Genomic DNA, 15,456 nt, shown 5'->3' with positions numbered 1-15,456 from the left:
TGAGCCACTATGACTGGCCTCTTTTATCAGTTTTAGTAATCTTTATGAAGATATCAAATGGTGTTAACTCAGTTGTTTTAATACTAAATAAGGGGGAATAATTGTAGCAAATATATGAAGGAATAAGCCTGAACCCAGAGCCATTAGAAATCATATTGCCCCTGAAGGAAGTTAGGTGGTTGACAACCAAGAATTTACAAAAATAGAGGAAAATCTGGTGATTGTAAAACTATAATTCTTAGATGGCTATTGTTAGCATTTTTTCAGATTCATCATTGCTGTAGATTTAAGAAAAGTTCTAAAACACTTAAGGGAAAAAATGTAAGCTGATTGTTTTTAAGGGTTCAATTTTTGGGAAGGTGGAGAAAATATATTGTTTGGGGGAAACATACATAGTTTGGGAAACATACATAGGAAGGGATGAAACTGACAAAGGTAAAAAGACTGCAGTATAACAATGTTATCCTATTATAAATGCATCGTTCATGAATTTAAAACATTTGAATGATTCCTGTTTACAGTCTGTACAGTCTGTTAGAATGGAATTTTATGAATTATTTCATAAAACAGAACTTCGTTTTTGTAACCTAAATTTGTCTTTTTCAAATTTGAAAGAGAATCCCTAGTTTTAATATAAGATTTCCTTCATTTTCACCCTTTTTATTATCAAACCCCTCTATAGACTGTCATCTACTGTTCATATTCTGTCTTTAGTATCTTGTACAGTGTCTGATTAGCAGTAGGGATTCAGTAAAAGTGTTAAATTTTTATGTATTGGTTTTTCTTTATTCTTTCAAGTGTACTTTCTATACATATGTCCATATTTAATGTGTTAACATACTTAGAAAAGCATTTAAAATAGTCTTTATCCCAGATGTATATGACTACGTTTATTGAGAAAACTGATGTGAACAGAATGACTCCTTAATTTGACAAGTCTTTGTGATCCAGCCTCTGCCTGTCTCTTATACTTTATCTCCTACAACTTTTCACTTTTATTTTGTCCCAGCCACACTGGGCCCCATGCTATTCCACGGACACAGTAATAAACTTGTTTTTGCACTGGTGTCTACTTTGTCTGCAATGCTCTTTGCCCAGAGCTTCCTAAGAGTCAGTGCTCACTGTGGTCTCTATTCTAGTGTCATTTTCAAAGAGGCCTGTCTCCCTCACCTCCCTCTCCTTCTTTCCTCTCCCATTTACATTCCCCACTCCCCTCCCTCCCTCCTCTCCTCTCTCTCTCCCTCCCTCCCTTCCTTCCATCCTTCCTTCCTTTTCAGTGCATTCGCCGTAAAATTGAGTATGGAAAGTACTGAGAATTTCTATACTGTTCCTCCTAACCCCCCACACACAGCTTCCCCCACTATCAACATCCTGCACCAGAGTGGTTCATTTATTATTGATAAACCTGCAATGACACATCATTATCACCAAGAGTCTATAATTTACTCTTTCTTGGTTTTGTATATTCTATGGATTTTGAAAGATGTATAATGATGCGTATCAATCATTACAGTATCATACAGAATAGTCTCACTGTCCTAAAAATTCTCTGTACTCTGCCTTTTCTCTCCTCCCTTCCCTTAATCCTTGGCAACCACCGATCTTTTTTACTGTCTCTATAGTCTTGCCCTTTCCAGAATGTCATTTGAAATTACGCAGTATGTAGCCTTTTCAGATTAGCTTGTTTTCTTTACTAATATGCATTTAAGTTTCCTCTATGTCTTTTCATGGCTTGATAGCTCATTTCTGTTTTTTTTAATTGTGTTAGAAACCACACAATATAAAATATATCCTTTTTTTTTTTTTTTTTGAGGCGGAGTCTCGCTCTGTCGCCCAGGCTGGAGGTGCAGTGGCGCCATCTCGGCTCACTGCAAGCTCCGCCTGCCGGGTTCACACCATTCTCCTGCCTCAGCCTCCTAAGCAGCTGGGACTACAGTTGCCTGCTACCATGCCCAGCTAATTTTTTGTATTTTTAGTAGAGATGGGGTTTCACCGTGTTAGCCAAGATGGTCTCAATCTCCTGACCTCATGATCCACCCGCCTCAGCCTCCCAAAGTGCTGGGATTACAGGTGTGAGCCACCACACCCAGCCACTTTTTCATCTTTAAAACTGAAGCTTGCCAGGCATGGTGGCTTATATCTGTAATCCCACTACTTTGACAGGTTGAGGTGGAGAATCACTTGAGCTCAGAAATTCAAGACCAGCCTGGGTAACATAGTAAGAGCCCATCTCTACAAAATATCAAAAACATTAGCTGGGCATGGTAGCATGTACCTGTAGCCCCAACTACATAGGAGGCTGAGGCGGGAGGATCACTTGAGCCCAGGAGTTTGAGGCTGTGGTGAGCCATGATCACACCACTGCACTCTAGCCTGAGCAACAAAGTGAGACCCTATATCCATCAAACAACTCCCCTTTCCCACTTGCTCCAATCCCCTGGAAACAACCATTCTACTTTCTGTTTTTATGGTTTTGATGACTCTAAATATCTCATATAAGTAGAATCATACAGTATTTTTACTTTTGTGACTGGCTTATTTCACTCAGCAAGATGTCCTCAAGGTTCATCCAGGTTGTAGCATATGACAGGATTTCCTTCTTTTTTTAAGGCTGAATAATATTCCATTGTATGTATATACCTCATTTTCTGTATTCATTTGTCAGTTGTAACTAAGAATAGATAAAGAATTACGAATAATGTTGCAATGAGCATGGGTATACAAGTATCTCTTCAAGATCCTACTTTCAATTATTTTAGATTCAACAGTAGGAGAGGCCTTCCTCTTTGACTTTAAAAACATTTGACTTTAGACTTTCTGGTCTAAAATAGGTCCTTCATTTCTCCTACTTCCTACAACCTCTTCTTGCTCAGTTTTTCTTAGTAATACTTGACATTGTTTTATATATATACATGTTTATCTCTCTCAATAGAATATTAGTTGCATAAGAGCATGAACTTTGTCTTGTTTTGTTTTGTTTTTTTGAGACTGAGTCTCGCTCAATTGCCCAGGCTGGAATGCAGTGGTGCAATCTTGGCTCACTGCAACCTCCACCTCCTGGGTTCAAGTGATCCTCCCACCTCAGCCTCCCAAGTAACTGAGACTACAGGCGCATGCCACCACGCCCAGCTAATTTTTATATTTTTAGTGACAGGGTTTCACCATGTTGGCCAGGCTGGTCTCAAACTCCTGACCTCAAGTGATCCGCCCACCTCAGTGTCTGTTTTATTCATTGTTATATCTTTCAAACTCCTCGCCTGACACATAGTAGATACTCAATAATAAAAATATGTTGAATTGAATTTATTGGATAAAATGGAAAATTAAAAGTAAATGTGCTTGTACTTGAATATCTTTTTTGCTCTTGTTTTGATGTTTCTGAATTAGAACTTTCCCCTTTTCTATTTTCAGAATATGAGTGATGCCATGGCAATTCTGCACAAACTACAGACAGGCCTGGATGTAAATGTAAGATTCACTGGTGTTCGAGTGTTTGAATATACACCAGAATGCATAGTATTTGATCTTCTTGATATTCCTTTGTACCATGGGTGGTTAGTAGACCCTCAGGTAAGTCACAGAATTTAAATTATATAAACACAAATGCAGGAAAAATGTATTAATTTGGAAAATTAATCTCAATTTATATTTTTTGTTACTTACTTTTTTTGCACTTTTGCCTGGAATTAGCCAAACTATGAGGTTAAGAGCGCAGTCCTCCAGACTGCTAAGTCTGCCCAAGACCTCTGACCCCAACTGCAAGGAGCTAGGGCCCAACTACAAGGTTAGAGGGAAGAGCTCATAGAAGACCACCCTTACTTCTCACACCAATCACAAGTTCAAAGGTTTCCCAAAACTACCCTCAGGTTCAGTAATTCACCAGAGTGACTGACAGGACTCCCTGAAACCTATTATGCTCACCATTACAGTTTATTACAGGGCAAAGGTACAGGTTAAAATTAGCCAAGGAAAGAGAGATATATGGCAGAATCTCAGAGGGTTCCGACTGTGAAGCTTCCCTTGGATCCTCAGGACATCATACCCTCCTGGAATTGATGTATGACAATATGCATGGAGTGCTGCCAATCCTGGAAGTTCACCCAACCTTCAGTGTTCAGATTTTTTATTGAGATTTCATTATGTAGGTATGATTTAATTTATTGCCCATGTAATTGAACCCAGACTCCTACCCTTTCCTCCCTGGAAGCTGAGCTGACACTATGTGGTTCAAGGGATCCATCATTAGTATAAACTGCAGGTGTGGCCCAAGGAGCTCACGATAAATAACACAGTCAGTCCTACTGGTACGGAAATGCCAAGATTTAGAAGTTATTTCATAGGAGCCGGGACAAAGGTCAAACGTCTCTTTGGGCGAGACTGTATTCTTTATTGCATAGCTTTGAAAAGAGATTTTGTATTACCCAAATGTTTATTTTAAAAAGGCACTCCCATCTATCCATTCTAGCAATCCAGATTTTGCCCCTTGTTAAGGGTATCAGGGTCCTGGCAGGAAGTAGATGACACACTTAAGGATAACTGTCAGAAGTTTAATGAAGAGACTATTTACAAAGGTGTGGACAAAGTTAAGGGGAACAAGCAAAGGTTGGTGAAGCATCTTAGACGTAGCAACAGCAGAAAACGATTGCCACTCCTAACTCTGAAGAGACAAGGAGAGGGACTACTTAGCAGAACACAGCAAGATTGATTACTAAAGCACAGAGCTCCTGACCAGGAGGTGTGACCTGCAGGAGCGGAATACTACCACTAAGCTATGGCCCAGCAGGGAAAGAGCATAGGTAAAACATTCTCTGACTACCACTTTCTGATTTCCTCCAGTAGCTCCCAGTGGCCAAATTCAGCTGATAACTGGAAATAAGAATTCCAGTTGCTGCAGTCCATAGAGGTTAGTCTCCCAAATAGAGAAGAAATGGAGAGTTAATTGGAAGGATGAAAGGAAAAAATAATTCTACTATCACATACTAAATTTTTATATAGGTTAGAGTCTTCTCTTTTCCACTGATCTGTTAGTCTATTCCTATACTGTTGTAATATTATTTTCACTTACTTAAATATTTTAACATAAGTAAGATTCAAATTTCAAAATAATATTGGTTAATTGTGAACTTTAAAAGAAAAAGACAAAGGAATCATACCAGCCAATGCCTTTCAAATTTATTTTGTTTTATGGTATGAGGTGAGAATTTACCTTTTTTATAAATTAAACTTTTTATTTTGAAGTAATTGTAGATTCACATTCCAGTGTAAGAAATAATAAAGAACAGGCTGGGCGCAGTGGCTCATGCCTGTAATCCCAGTACTTTGGGAGGCCAAGGCGGGTGGAGCATGAGGAGTTCGAGGCCAGTCTGGCCGAGATGGCAAAACCCCGTGTCTACTAAAAAATACAAAAATTAGCCGGTTGTGGTGGTGGGCACCTGTAATCCTAGCTACTCAGGAGGCTGAAGCAGGAGAATCACTTGAACCCAGGAGGCGAAGTTTGCAATGAGGCAAGATCGTGCCACTGCATTCTAGCCTGGGCAACAGAGCAAGACTCTGTCTCAAAAAAAAAAAAAGAAATAATAAAGAACGATCCTTCATACCTTTTACCCAGTTTTCCCCAATGGGAACATTTAGTAATTTCGCAAAATTTAGTAAAATATCAAAACTAGGAAATTGACATTAATAAAGTCAAAATACATGGCTAGACACAAAATACATCCTAGAACTTTGGGAGGCCAAGGCAAGAGGATCACTTGAGCCCAGGAGTTCAAGACTAGCCTGGGTAACATGGCAAAACCTTATGTCTACAAAAATTAGCCAGGCATGATAGAACATGCCTGTAGTCCCAGCTATTCAGGGAGCTGAGGTGGAAGGATCACTTGTGCCTAGGAAGTTGAAGCTACATTGAGCTGTGATCACACCACTGCGTTCCAGCCTGAGAGAAAGAGCAAGACCCTGTGTCAAAATTAATAAATAAGTAAATAAATAAAGTCAAGATACGGAACATTTCTATTAACACAAGAATCCCTCCTGATGCCCTTTTACATCCATACCCACTTCTCTCACACCCATACCCTCTTCTTAACCCCGACAACCACTAATCTTTCTCCATGTCTATAATTTTGTTGTTTCCAGAATATTATATAAGCAAAATAATACAGTGTGTAATCTTTTTGGATTGGCATTTCAGATTCATCATAAGTCTCCAAAGCATCATCCAGATTGTTGCATCTAGCAATAGTTTGTTCCTTTTTATTACTGAGTAGTATTCTATGGTGTGGACACACTGTGGTTTTACTTGTTAAAGAGCATCTGGGCGTTTTCCAGTACCTGGCCATTATGATAAAACTGCTGTAGGCCGGGCCTAGTGGCTCACGCCTGTAATCCCAGCACTTTGGAAGGCTGAGGCGGGTGAATCACTTGAGGCCAGGAGTTCGAGACCAGCCTGGCCAACATGGCGAAACCTTGTCTCTACTAAAAATACAAAAATTAGCTGGGTGTCGTCGTGGCAGGTGCCTGTAATCCCAGCTACTCGGGAGGCTGAGGCAGAGAGAATTGCTTGAACCCAGGAGGCAGAGGTTGCAGTGAGCTGAGATCGCGCCATTGCACTCCAGCTTGGGCGACAGAGTGAGACTCTGTCTCAAAAAACAAAAATAAAAAAATAAAAGTCTGACAATATTAAATGTTGGCAAAGATGTGCAGCATAGAGAAGTCTCATTCCTTGTGGTGAGAATGGAAATTGACCATTTACTTTGGAAGCCAGTTTAGTTTATCCATTAAAGTTGATGCTAAGCGTTCCTTAAGACCCAGCAGTTTGGCAAGGCATACACTCCTGATGAGTGGAACAGGATAAATGTCCTAGAATTTTTCACAGCAGTATTATTTGCCATAGTCCCAAACTGAAAACAACTTGAATAGCCATCAAAAGACAAATGAATAACCACGTTATGGTATATTCTATGGCATACTATACTACAATGAAAACAAAACATGTGCATACCACTATATACAACAACCTTACACTATGTATTTGTTGATTTGGTTTATTATTACTCTAGAATATAAGCTTTATGAAAGTATAAACTATTTTGCTCACTGTTGTGTGTATAGATGCTCTAATGGCACCTTGTATGTTGTAGTATGTAATAGGCATCCAAATAAATTGGATGAATGGAGTTCTGGGGTAGGGGAAGACAAGATCTTACTCTGACACCAAGGCTAGAGTACAGTGGCATGATCATAGCTCACTGCAACCTGGGACTACTGGGCTTAAGCAGTCCTGTCTCAGCCTCCTGAGTAGCTGGGTCTACAGGCACACACTCTCATGCCTGTCTAGATTTTTTATTTTTTGTGAAGACAAAGTCTTGCTATGTTGCCAGGGTGGTCTCAAATTCCTGAGCTGAAGCAGTCTTCCCCCACTAGCCTCCTAAAGTTGAGATTATAGACGTGAGCCACCACACCTGGCCTTGAGTGAAATACTAATGTACAGATTCTGGATTCTGCCTATGAATATTTGAAATCTTCTTTATTGCTACGCTAGGGAAATATATTTGATTCTTATATATTGATCTTTTTTTTTTTTTTTTTTTGAGATGGCATTTTGTTCTTGTTGCCCAGGCTAGAGTGCAGTGGCGTGATCTCGGCTCACTGCAACCTCTACCTCCCGGTTTCAAGTGATTCTCCTGTCTCAGCCTCCCAAGTAGCTGGGATTACTGGTGCCCACCACCACGCCTGGCTAATTTTTTGTATTTTTAGTAGAGATGAGGTTTCATCTTGTTGGCCAGGCTGGTCTGGAACTCCTGACCTCAGGTGATCTGCCTGCCTCAGCTTCCCAAAGTGCTGGGATTATAGGCATGAGCCACCATGCCCAGCCTATTGATCTTGTGTTTATTATTGTAGTTGGGTTTTGGGGGGTTTTGTTTTGTTTTAGAGACAAGTGTCTTGCTCCATTGCCCAGGCTGATGTGTAGTAGCATGATCATAGCTCATTGCAGCCTTGAACTCTTGGACTCAAGCAATCCTCTTGCCTCAGCCTCTTGAATAGCTGGGACTATCAACATGCACCACCATGTCCAGCTAATTTAAAAAAAAATTTTTGTTAGAGGCCTTGCATGGTGGCTAACGCCTGTAATCCCAACATTTTGAAAGACCAAGGTGGGAGAATTGCTTGAGCCCAGGAGTTTGAGGCCCACCCGGACAACATAATGAGACTGTCTCTACCAAAAATTTCAAAATTAGCTGAGTGTGGTGGCGTGTGCCTGTAGTCCCAACTATGCAGGAGGCTGAGGTGGAAGGATTGCTTGAGCCTGGGAGGTTGAGGCTGCAATGGGCTGTGATCACACCACTGCATTCCAACGAGAGTGACACAGTGAGACCCAGATCACACCACTTCACTCCAGTGTGAGTGACACAGCGTGGGAGACAGAGTAAGAAAAAATCTCAAAAAAATATTTTATTTTATTTTTAGAGACAGGAGTTTTGCTGTGTTGCCCAGACTGGTCTTGAACTGCTGGCCTTAAGATATCCTCCTGCCTCAGCTTCCTAAATTGTTTGCGTTACTGGTGTGAGCCACCACAGCCAACTTATTGTAGCTGTATTTTTGTAGATTTCTTAGAATTGAAAATTCAGATTCTTTGAAAAGACTTACTGAAGTTGAGTCACTAATGAAAAGCACTATAAAGTAAAGGTGTTGAGGAAAATAACATCTGAAGAGATTGTGCCCTGAAATTGTTTCTTAAGGGTCTGACTTCTCATTTTACACAAATCAAAGCTGGAACTCGTAGATGTTTTTTGTGCAATCTACATAGAATCTTATCCCAAGGATCCTCTCACAAAGAAAAGGATTTGTTTGACTCTGCATCAAAAGATTGATCGTTGAATACATTTTTGTGTTTTAAGTTAATATGAAATGTTTAAGATATGGACCAGGCACAGTGGCTCACACCTGTAATCCCAGCACTTTGGGAGACTGAGACAGGCAGAGTACTTGAGGTCAGGAGTTCAAGACCATCCTGGCCAACATTGTGAAACCCTGACTCTACTAAAAAATACAAAAATTAGCTGGGCGTGGTGCCAGGCACCTGTAGTCCCAGCTACTAGGGAGTCTGAGGCAGGAGAATCACTTGAACCTGGGAGGCAGAGGTTGCAGTGAGCCAAGATTGCGCCACCACACTCCACTCTGGCGACAGAGCGAGACTCCATCTAAAAACAAACAAACAAAAAAATTAGTCAGATGCGGTGGCGGGTGCCTGTACTCCCTGCTACTCTGGAGGCTGAGGCAGGAGAATCACTTGAACTTGGGAGGTGGAGGTTGCAATGAGCCAAGATCACACCTTTGCACTCCATCCTGGGCAAGAGAATGAGACTCCATCCCCCCCACCAAAAAAAATATTTAAGGTATCTATGCCTGTAAACATTTTCCACAATTTCCTGCTTTGATGTTTTGAATTAACTGATTGTTGTCTCAACCAATCATCAGTTCCAGTTGTATGAGTTAAGAGTCTTTTAGTATTGTAGACTTTTTCATAAACAAGGAAAATACATTATAGCCTAGAATGGTGGTTCTCAAACTTGCTATGCATCGGAATCACCTGCGCAGTGGAATGAAAACTTAGACAATTGAGAAGCAACTTGAGCCTGAAATTCTTTTACATCTTTTTAATAAGCTCCCCAAGTTTGAAAACCACTGCTGAGTATTGTGCAGATATATGTTGAGACCTGTGGTATTCAAAGAGTAAGTCCTCAAGGTGATCATTTGAATGTAGGAAGAAAACATGAGCCCTCTTATTTTTATTTATATAATTCTAAAATTTGTATTTATTAGGTATATAACTTATTAATACAGCAATGCACGTAAATAATTTATAAATAAATATAAATATATTTTTATGTATGGAAAGGCAACTATATAGGTTGTTTAGACAGTAGAAACCTCTTTTTCTTCTATAGTCAAAGCAAAGTGTAATGGAGAGAGAGTAGAGAAGCCTAATTTTATTTTCCTATAGCTTAAAAGTTTAAAGTTACTCTTCTGTTGTACCTCTAAAAACAAAGATTAAATAAGAATCATGAAGCAGATACCATTCCTGATTAACATATATTAGCTTTTCTTCAGGAAAATAACGTTAGTTATTTCTACTCACATCTCCACTATACTTCTCTAGGAAAGAAGTAATAAAATGGAATAATTTTATTAATCCTATAAATTAACATAGTTAAAGTTGCCTTGCTTTAAATGTGCAACTTTTTTTTTTTAGTTTTTTTAGAAAAAAAAACTGTTGCTTGGTAGTTTATGCTGGGTGAAAAAAAATGGATATTTTCTTATTTTTTTCTCCTGAAATAGTTCATGTTTTATTTTGATCACTTAAATACATGTTTATGACCTTAAGAAATAAAGTTGCATGTAATAATCCTATTTAATCTTTTTTTGCATAATTAAAATAATACAACTGCAGTATTTTTCATAATGTGTCATACTGAGCTGTAAACAAACTTGGAAACTGTTGGGTGTTGATTTTAGTGCTGATTTTGTTTTTCATAAATAATAGTTTTATATTTAAGTATTAGAATAAAATTATAAAGAGTGATATGGCTTTCTTTTGTTTTGTTTCTAATCTTACCATGATTAGTGAGACAGTCATTTGTTTTCTAGATTGATGACATCGTAAAAGCTGTTGGTAACTGCAGCTACAACCAACTAGTGGAGAAGATCATCTCTTGTAAACAGTCAGACAATAGTGAGCTGGTTAGTGAAGGTGGGTGAGTGCTGCTATTTCCTGACTTTTGAAATTCTTGGCAAGATAATTTTTCTAATAATTTAATATCTTTCAAATTTATTAAATAAGACTTCTAAAAAACACATGTTATATTACTTGTATGAATTTTAAGAAGTAACCATTCATAGGCTGGGCATGGTGGCTCTTGCCTGTAATCCCAGTGCTTTGAGAGGCCGAGGCAGGTGGATTACCTGAGGACAGGAATTCACAATCAGCCTGGCCAACATGGTGAAACCACGTGTCTACTAAAAATACAACAAAAAATTAGCTGGCCATGGTGGCGCATGCCTGTAATCCCAGCTGCTCAGAAGGCTGAGGCAGGAGAATCACTTGAACCCAGGAGGTGGAGGTTGCAGTGAGCCAAGATTGCGCCACTGTACTCCACCCTGAGCAGCAGAGTGACTCTGTATCAAAAAAAAAAAAAGAAGTAATCCTTCATAAAGGTGCCAGTGAAAGGTTTTTCTTAGAATTCTTTTTCATTTAACTTGTAAAATCAGGCCTCGATTCTATTAAAAATCTTTGGAATCACTTGCTAACTTTGGTATGGTCATGTACCCAGAGGTTACTGATAAATACTTTTTTAAAAAAGGTTTATTATTTAGGAGTACTGAATGGACTTTATCATTGATCCTGAATACTTCAATTGACTGAGACGAGTGTTATGGTGCTCAAGTACTCTATTTTAGTAGACTACTGCCTTACGTTTCAGTATAATACAATATATTAAAGCCCCATTCTGAATCAGAATATGCCTCTGAAAATCAGTTTTCCTAATCCTTAGCTAACTGGAATTCCTAAATTCATCATCACAAAATCAGTTTAATATTTTTTCAGCTGTGTTCCAGTCAATGATGAGAAGTGGAGGTTTGAAACAGAATGCTATCAAAAGGCATAGCATGTAAATATACCTTCTTAGTCCCCATTTTACTCTTTCAAAAATACACACAAATACTGAGGCTATAATTCTTCTTTCTATGAAAGGTAAACAAAAAAGAAAGAGAAATCATGAAAAGTAGAGCATGAGTTTTAGTCTGTCTCAGACACACAATTATTTTACATAAGATATAATAAAAGTTCATTACAATAATCACATTTTGAAGAATTAAAACTGACGACTACAAGAACATATGAGCATATAAAAGATATGTGCATGAATTCCATCTATATTAATCAGAACCTAACTAATTATATTACTTAATTATCCAGAAGTTTAACACATTTTTGCAAAAGAGGAAAATAATAAGAAAATGCATAGTATTTTAGTTAAGGTTTATCCTAATCTTTTTTTTTTTTTTTTTGGAGATGGAGTTTTACTCTTGTTGCCCAGGCTGGAGTGCAATGGTGTGATCTCAGCTCACTGCAACCTCTACCTCCCAGGTTCAAGCTATTCTCCTGCCTCAGCCTCCCGAGTAGCTGGGATTACAGGCATGCACTAATTTTGTATTTTTCGTAGAGATGGGATTTTGTCTTTATCAGGCTGGGAGGTTTATGCTAGTCTTCTACTTACAATAAACATATGAAGATACAGGGGCAGGCTGGACATTGTGGCCCACACCTGTAATCCCAGCACTTTGGGAGGCTGAGGCGGGAGGACTGCTTGAGCCCAGGAGTTTGAGACTAGCCTGGGCAATGTAGCAAGATCCCATTTCTAAAAAATAAAAATAAAAAATTAGCCAGGCACCTGTAGCTCCACGTACTTGGTAGGCTGAGGCTGAAAGATCACTTGAACCCAGGAGGTCAAGGCTGCAGTGAGCCAAGATCATGCCACTACACTCTAGCATGGGCAACAGAACAGAATCTGTCTTAAAAAAAAAAAACAAAAAGCAAAAAACATTATACAGTCGTTGATCGTTGATTTCTCTGACAACTCTTTCATTACAGCATGAGGCAGCAATGTTCAAATTTTAAGAGGGAAAGAAGCAACAAAAACTGTTAGAAAAGTGTTTTATCTCAATTAACAAAATTCCTTCTCAATGAACTAGAATGTAGGGGGAAAAAAACTCCACTCACTAGAAGTTTACATTCCTATACAAGCTCTCATTACCATAGATATATTACTAAAAAGAAGCTCCTATTTTAAAAATGTCTATCCATGGAATCCTTCTTTTTCAGTAATGTCCAGTATACTAGAGTATGCTATTCAGTAGTACTTGAAGGACCAATAGGATTCAGAAAGTGGTAACAGACAGAATGATAGCCAAGAAGTAATACTTGGATAAACTGACTTACGGAGTATGAAGTTACATGAAACACTCTTAACATCTTTCCCAATTATGGCTACAAATACAGTAAGGGTGGGACTTAGTACTACAATAATTAATAAAATGAACAAAAAAGTCAGTCCCTTCATTACTTCTTTTTCCTTAACCTGATGTCACAGATATTATTTTTCTGACATTGATTCCTCAGGATAATGAAAAACTATAGTTATTATGTGTGTTATTGATAATTTAGGAAGAACATCATGGTAAAAGCAAAGAAAGAAACCCTCTAAAATGGTATAGAATTTTTAGGGAATATCTACTGGGTATATTTATTGATTACTTCCTTGATATATAAATTTCATAGTGGTGAAATTCTACATGGCAGATTTCCATATTAAAGAATAATTATATGTGTCATTCAGCATAATTAAAAAGCTAAACTAGATATTTGTTCATAAGTAACTACATAAGTAGTTCATTTGAAATAATTACTTAACACTAATGGTTACTTGTATAAGACACTAAGAAATCATGGAAAATAAAAGGCCATAATAGACCATAATAGACATTTTTACTTACTTTTCAGCAGTTAGCTTTCCCTTATCATTTTTCTTCATCATATTATCTTTTTTTTTTTTTTTTTTTTTTGACAGTCTCGCTCTGTCATCCAGGCTGGAGTGCAGTGGCATGATCTCGGCTCACTGCAACCTCTGCCTCCTGGATTCAAGCAATTCTCCTGTCTCAGCCTCCCAAGTAGTTGGGACTACAAGCATGTGCCACCATGCCCGACTAATTTTTGTATTTTTAGTAGAGATGGGGTTTCACCATGCTGGCCAGGCTGGTCTCAAACTCCTGGCCTCAGGTGATCTGCCAGCCTCGACCTCCCAAAATGCTGAGATTACAGGTATAAGCCACCTCAGCCAGCCCATCATATATCATATTATCTTGAGTGGTGTTCAGTTGAAGTAACCTGCTTTCTTTTTCTGTTTAGCCTGCAATTGTAGCTTTCCCTTTAAATCAGTAGAATACCTCAAAGCTGACTTATTTCTAATCTTTATTAAAAAATAAGTTTTGGTCACAGGTGATAACTTTTTAAAAATTCAAACATTTTATTTCCTATCGTATTTTATTTCCTATCAAGGTATGGAGAATAAGAAATATATTCACTCAAATTCCTTTTTAAGGAAAAAGAAGTGTTATTTAGCACATAATCAAATAGAGTTAGGTGTTCTTTCAACTTGTTTTAGATAACATTCACTTTCCTTGATGCAAATACCTTGTAAGTAAAGGTATAGAACTTTTACTTTACGTAGAATACTTATTTGTAGAATACACTGCTTTTGGGTGTCGATACCTTTCTTATTTTCTACTTCTTTTCCAGTACAATGATGAATAGAAACAATACCTTTTTGAATCTGGTAGTGATGATGCTGATTTTTCATGGCAGCAAAAATCAGCAAGTTTAAAAAAAGCACAGTACCAGCAGCCAGACTTCACCAGAGCTATTCATTTAATTCCAGATGCTGTCAGGAATGGTTCTTTTTTGTTGTGTGTGTAGTTTTTGTTTGTTTGTTTTGAGACAGAGTCTTGCTCAGTTGCCCAGGCTGGAGGCTGGAGTACAGTGGTGCAGTCTCGGCTCACTGCAACCTCTGCCTCCCGGGTTCAAGCAGTTCTTCTACCTTAGCCTTCCAAGTAGCTGGGACTGCAGGCTCACGCCACCACGCAGGCTAATTTTTTGTATTTTTAGGTGAGACAGGGTTTCACCATGTTGTCCAGGCTGGTCTCGAACTCCTGACAGCTGATCTGCCCACCTCCTCCCAAAGTGCTGGGATTACAAGTGTGAGCTGCCACACCCGGCCTAGGAATGTTTCTTTAACAATTGTTCCTAGGATGAAAATGCGCTTACAAAAATATTTCCAGGATATGTATTCATTTATTAAAATATTTATTGAGCCTTTATTATGTGCCATAAATACTGAACATTATAGTTTGGCTTATTATTTTTATTAAATAATACTGGTTTCCTTTTCTTCTTCAACTTTTATTTTGAAAAATCTCAAACCCATAAAAAATATTATAACGGCACAATGAACATTTATATGCTCTTTACCTAAATTTACCAATTGTTGATATATTGAATGTTTTCTTTTTTTCTGTATTCCTACACACCCAACACATAATCTTTTTTTTTTTTTTTTTTTTTTTTTTTTTTTTTTTTTTTTTGAGATGGAGTTTTGCTCTTGGTGCCCAGGCTGGAGTGCAATGATGTAACCTCAGCTCACTGCAACCTCCGCCTCCTGGGTTCAAGTGATTCTCCTGCCTCAGCCTCTGAAGTGGCTGGGATGTGCCACCACGCCTGGCTAATTTTGTATTTTCAATAGAGACGGGGTTTCATCATGTTGGTCAGGTTGGTCTCAAACTCCTGACCTCAGGTGATCCACCCGCTTCGGCCTCCCAAAGTGCTGGGATTACAGGGATGAGCCA

At 38.5% G+C, this 15,456-nt stretch overlaps 1 protein-coding gene across 2 annotated transcripts in view; it reads left to right on the top strand.

Moving 5' to 3' along the window:
• The window catches only part of FAM63B (family with sequence similarity 63, member B), a 91,297-nt gene that overhangs the window by 36,919 nt on the left and 38,922 nt on the right, over positions 1-15,456 (top strand). For both annotated transcript variants that reach the window (XM_011940503.1, XM_011940502.1), the window contains exons 4-5: positions 3,412-3,570; positions 10,645-10,747. In XM_011940503.1, coding sequence (XP_011795893.1) covers positions 3,412-3,570; positions 10,645-10,747 — 262 coding nt within the window. The remainder of the gene's footprint in view (positions 1-3,411; positions 3,571-10,644; positions 10,748-15,456) is intronic.

This window comes from Colobus angolensis, unplaced genomic scaffold (genome assembly GCF_000951035.1).
Source record: "Colobus angolensis palliatus isolate OR3802 unplaced genomic scaffold, Cang.pa_1.0 Scaffold19, whole genome shotgun sequence".
Lineage (NCBI taxonomy): Eukaryota > Metazoa > Chordata > Mammalia > Primates > Cercopithecidae > Colobus > Colobus angolensis.
The sequence above is the reverse complement of the archived record's forward strand: the minus strand, read 5'-3'. Positions and strand labels throughout refer to the sequence as shown.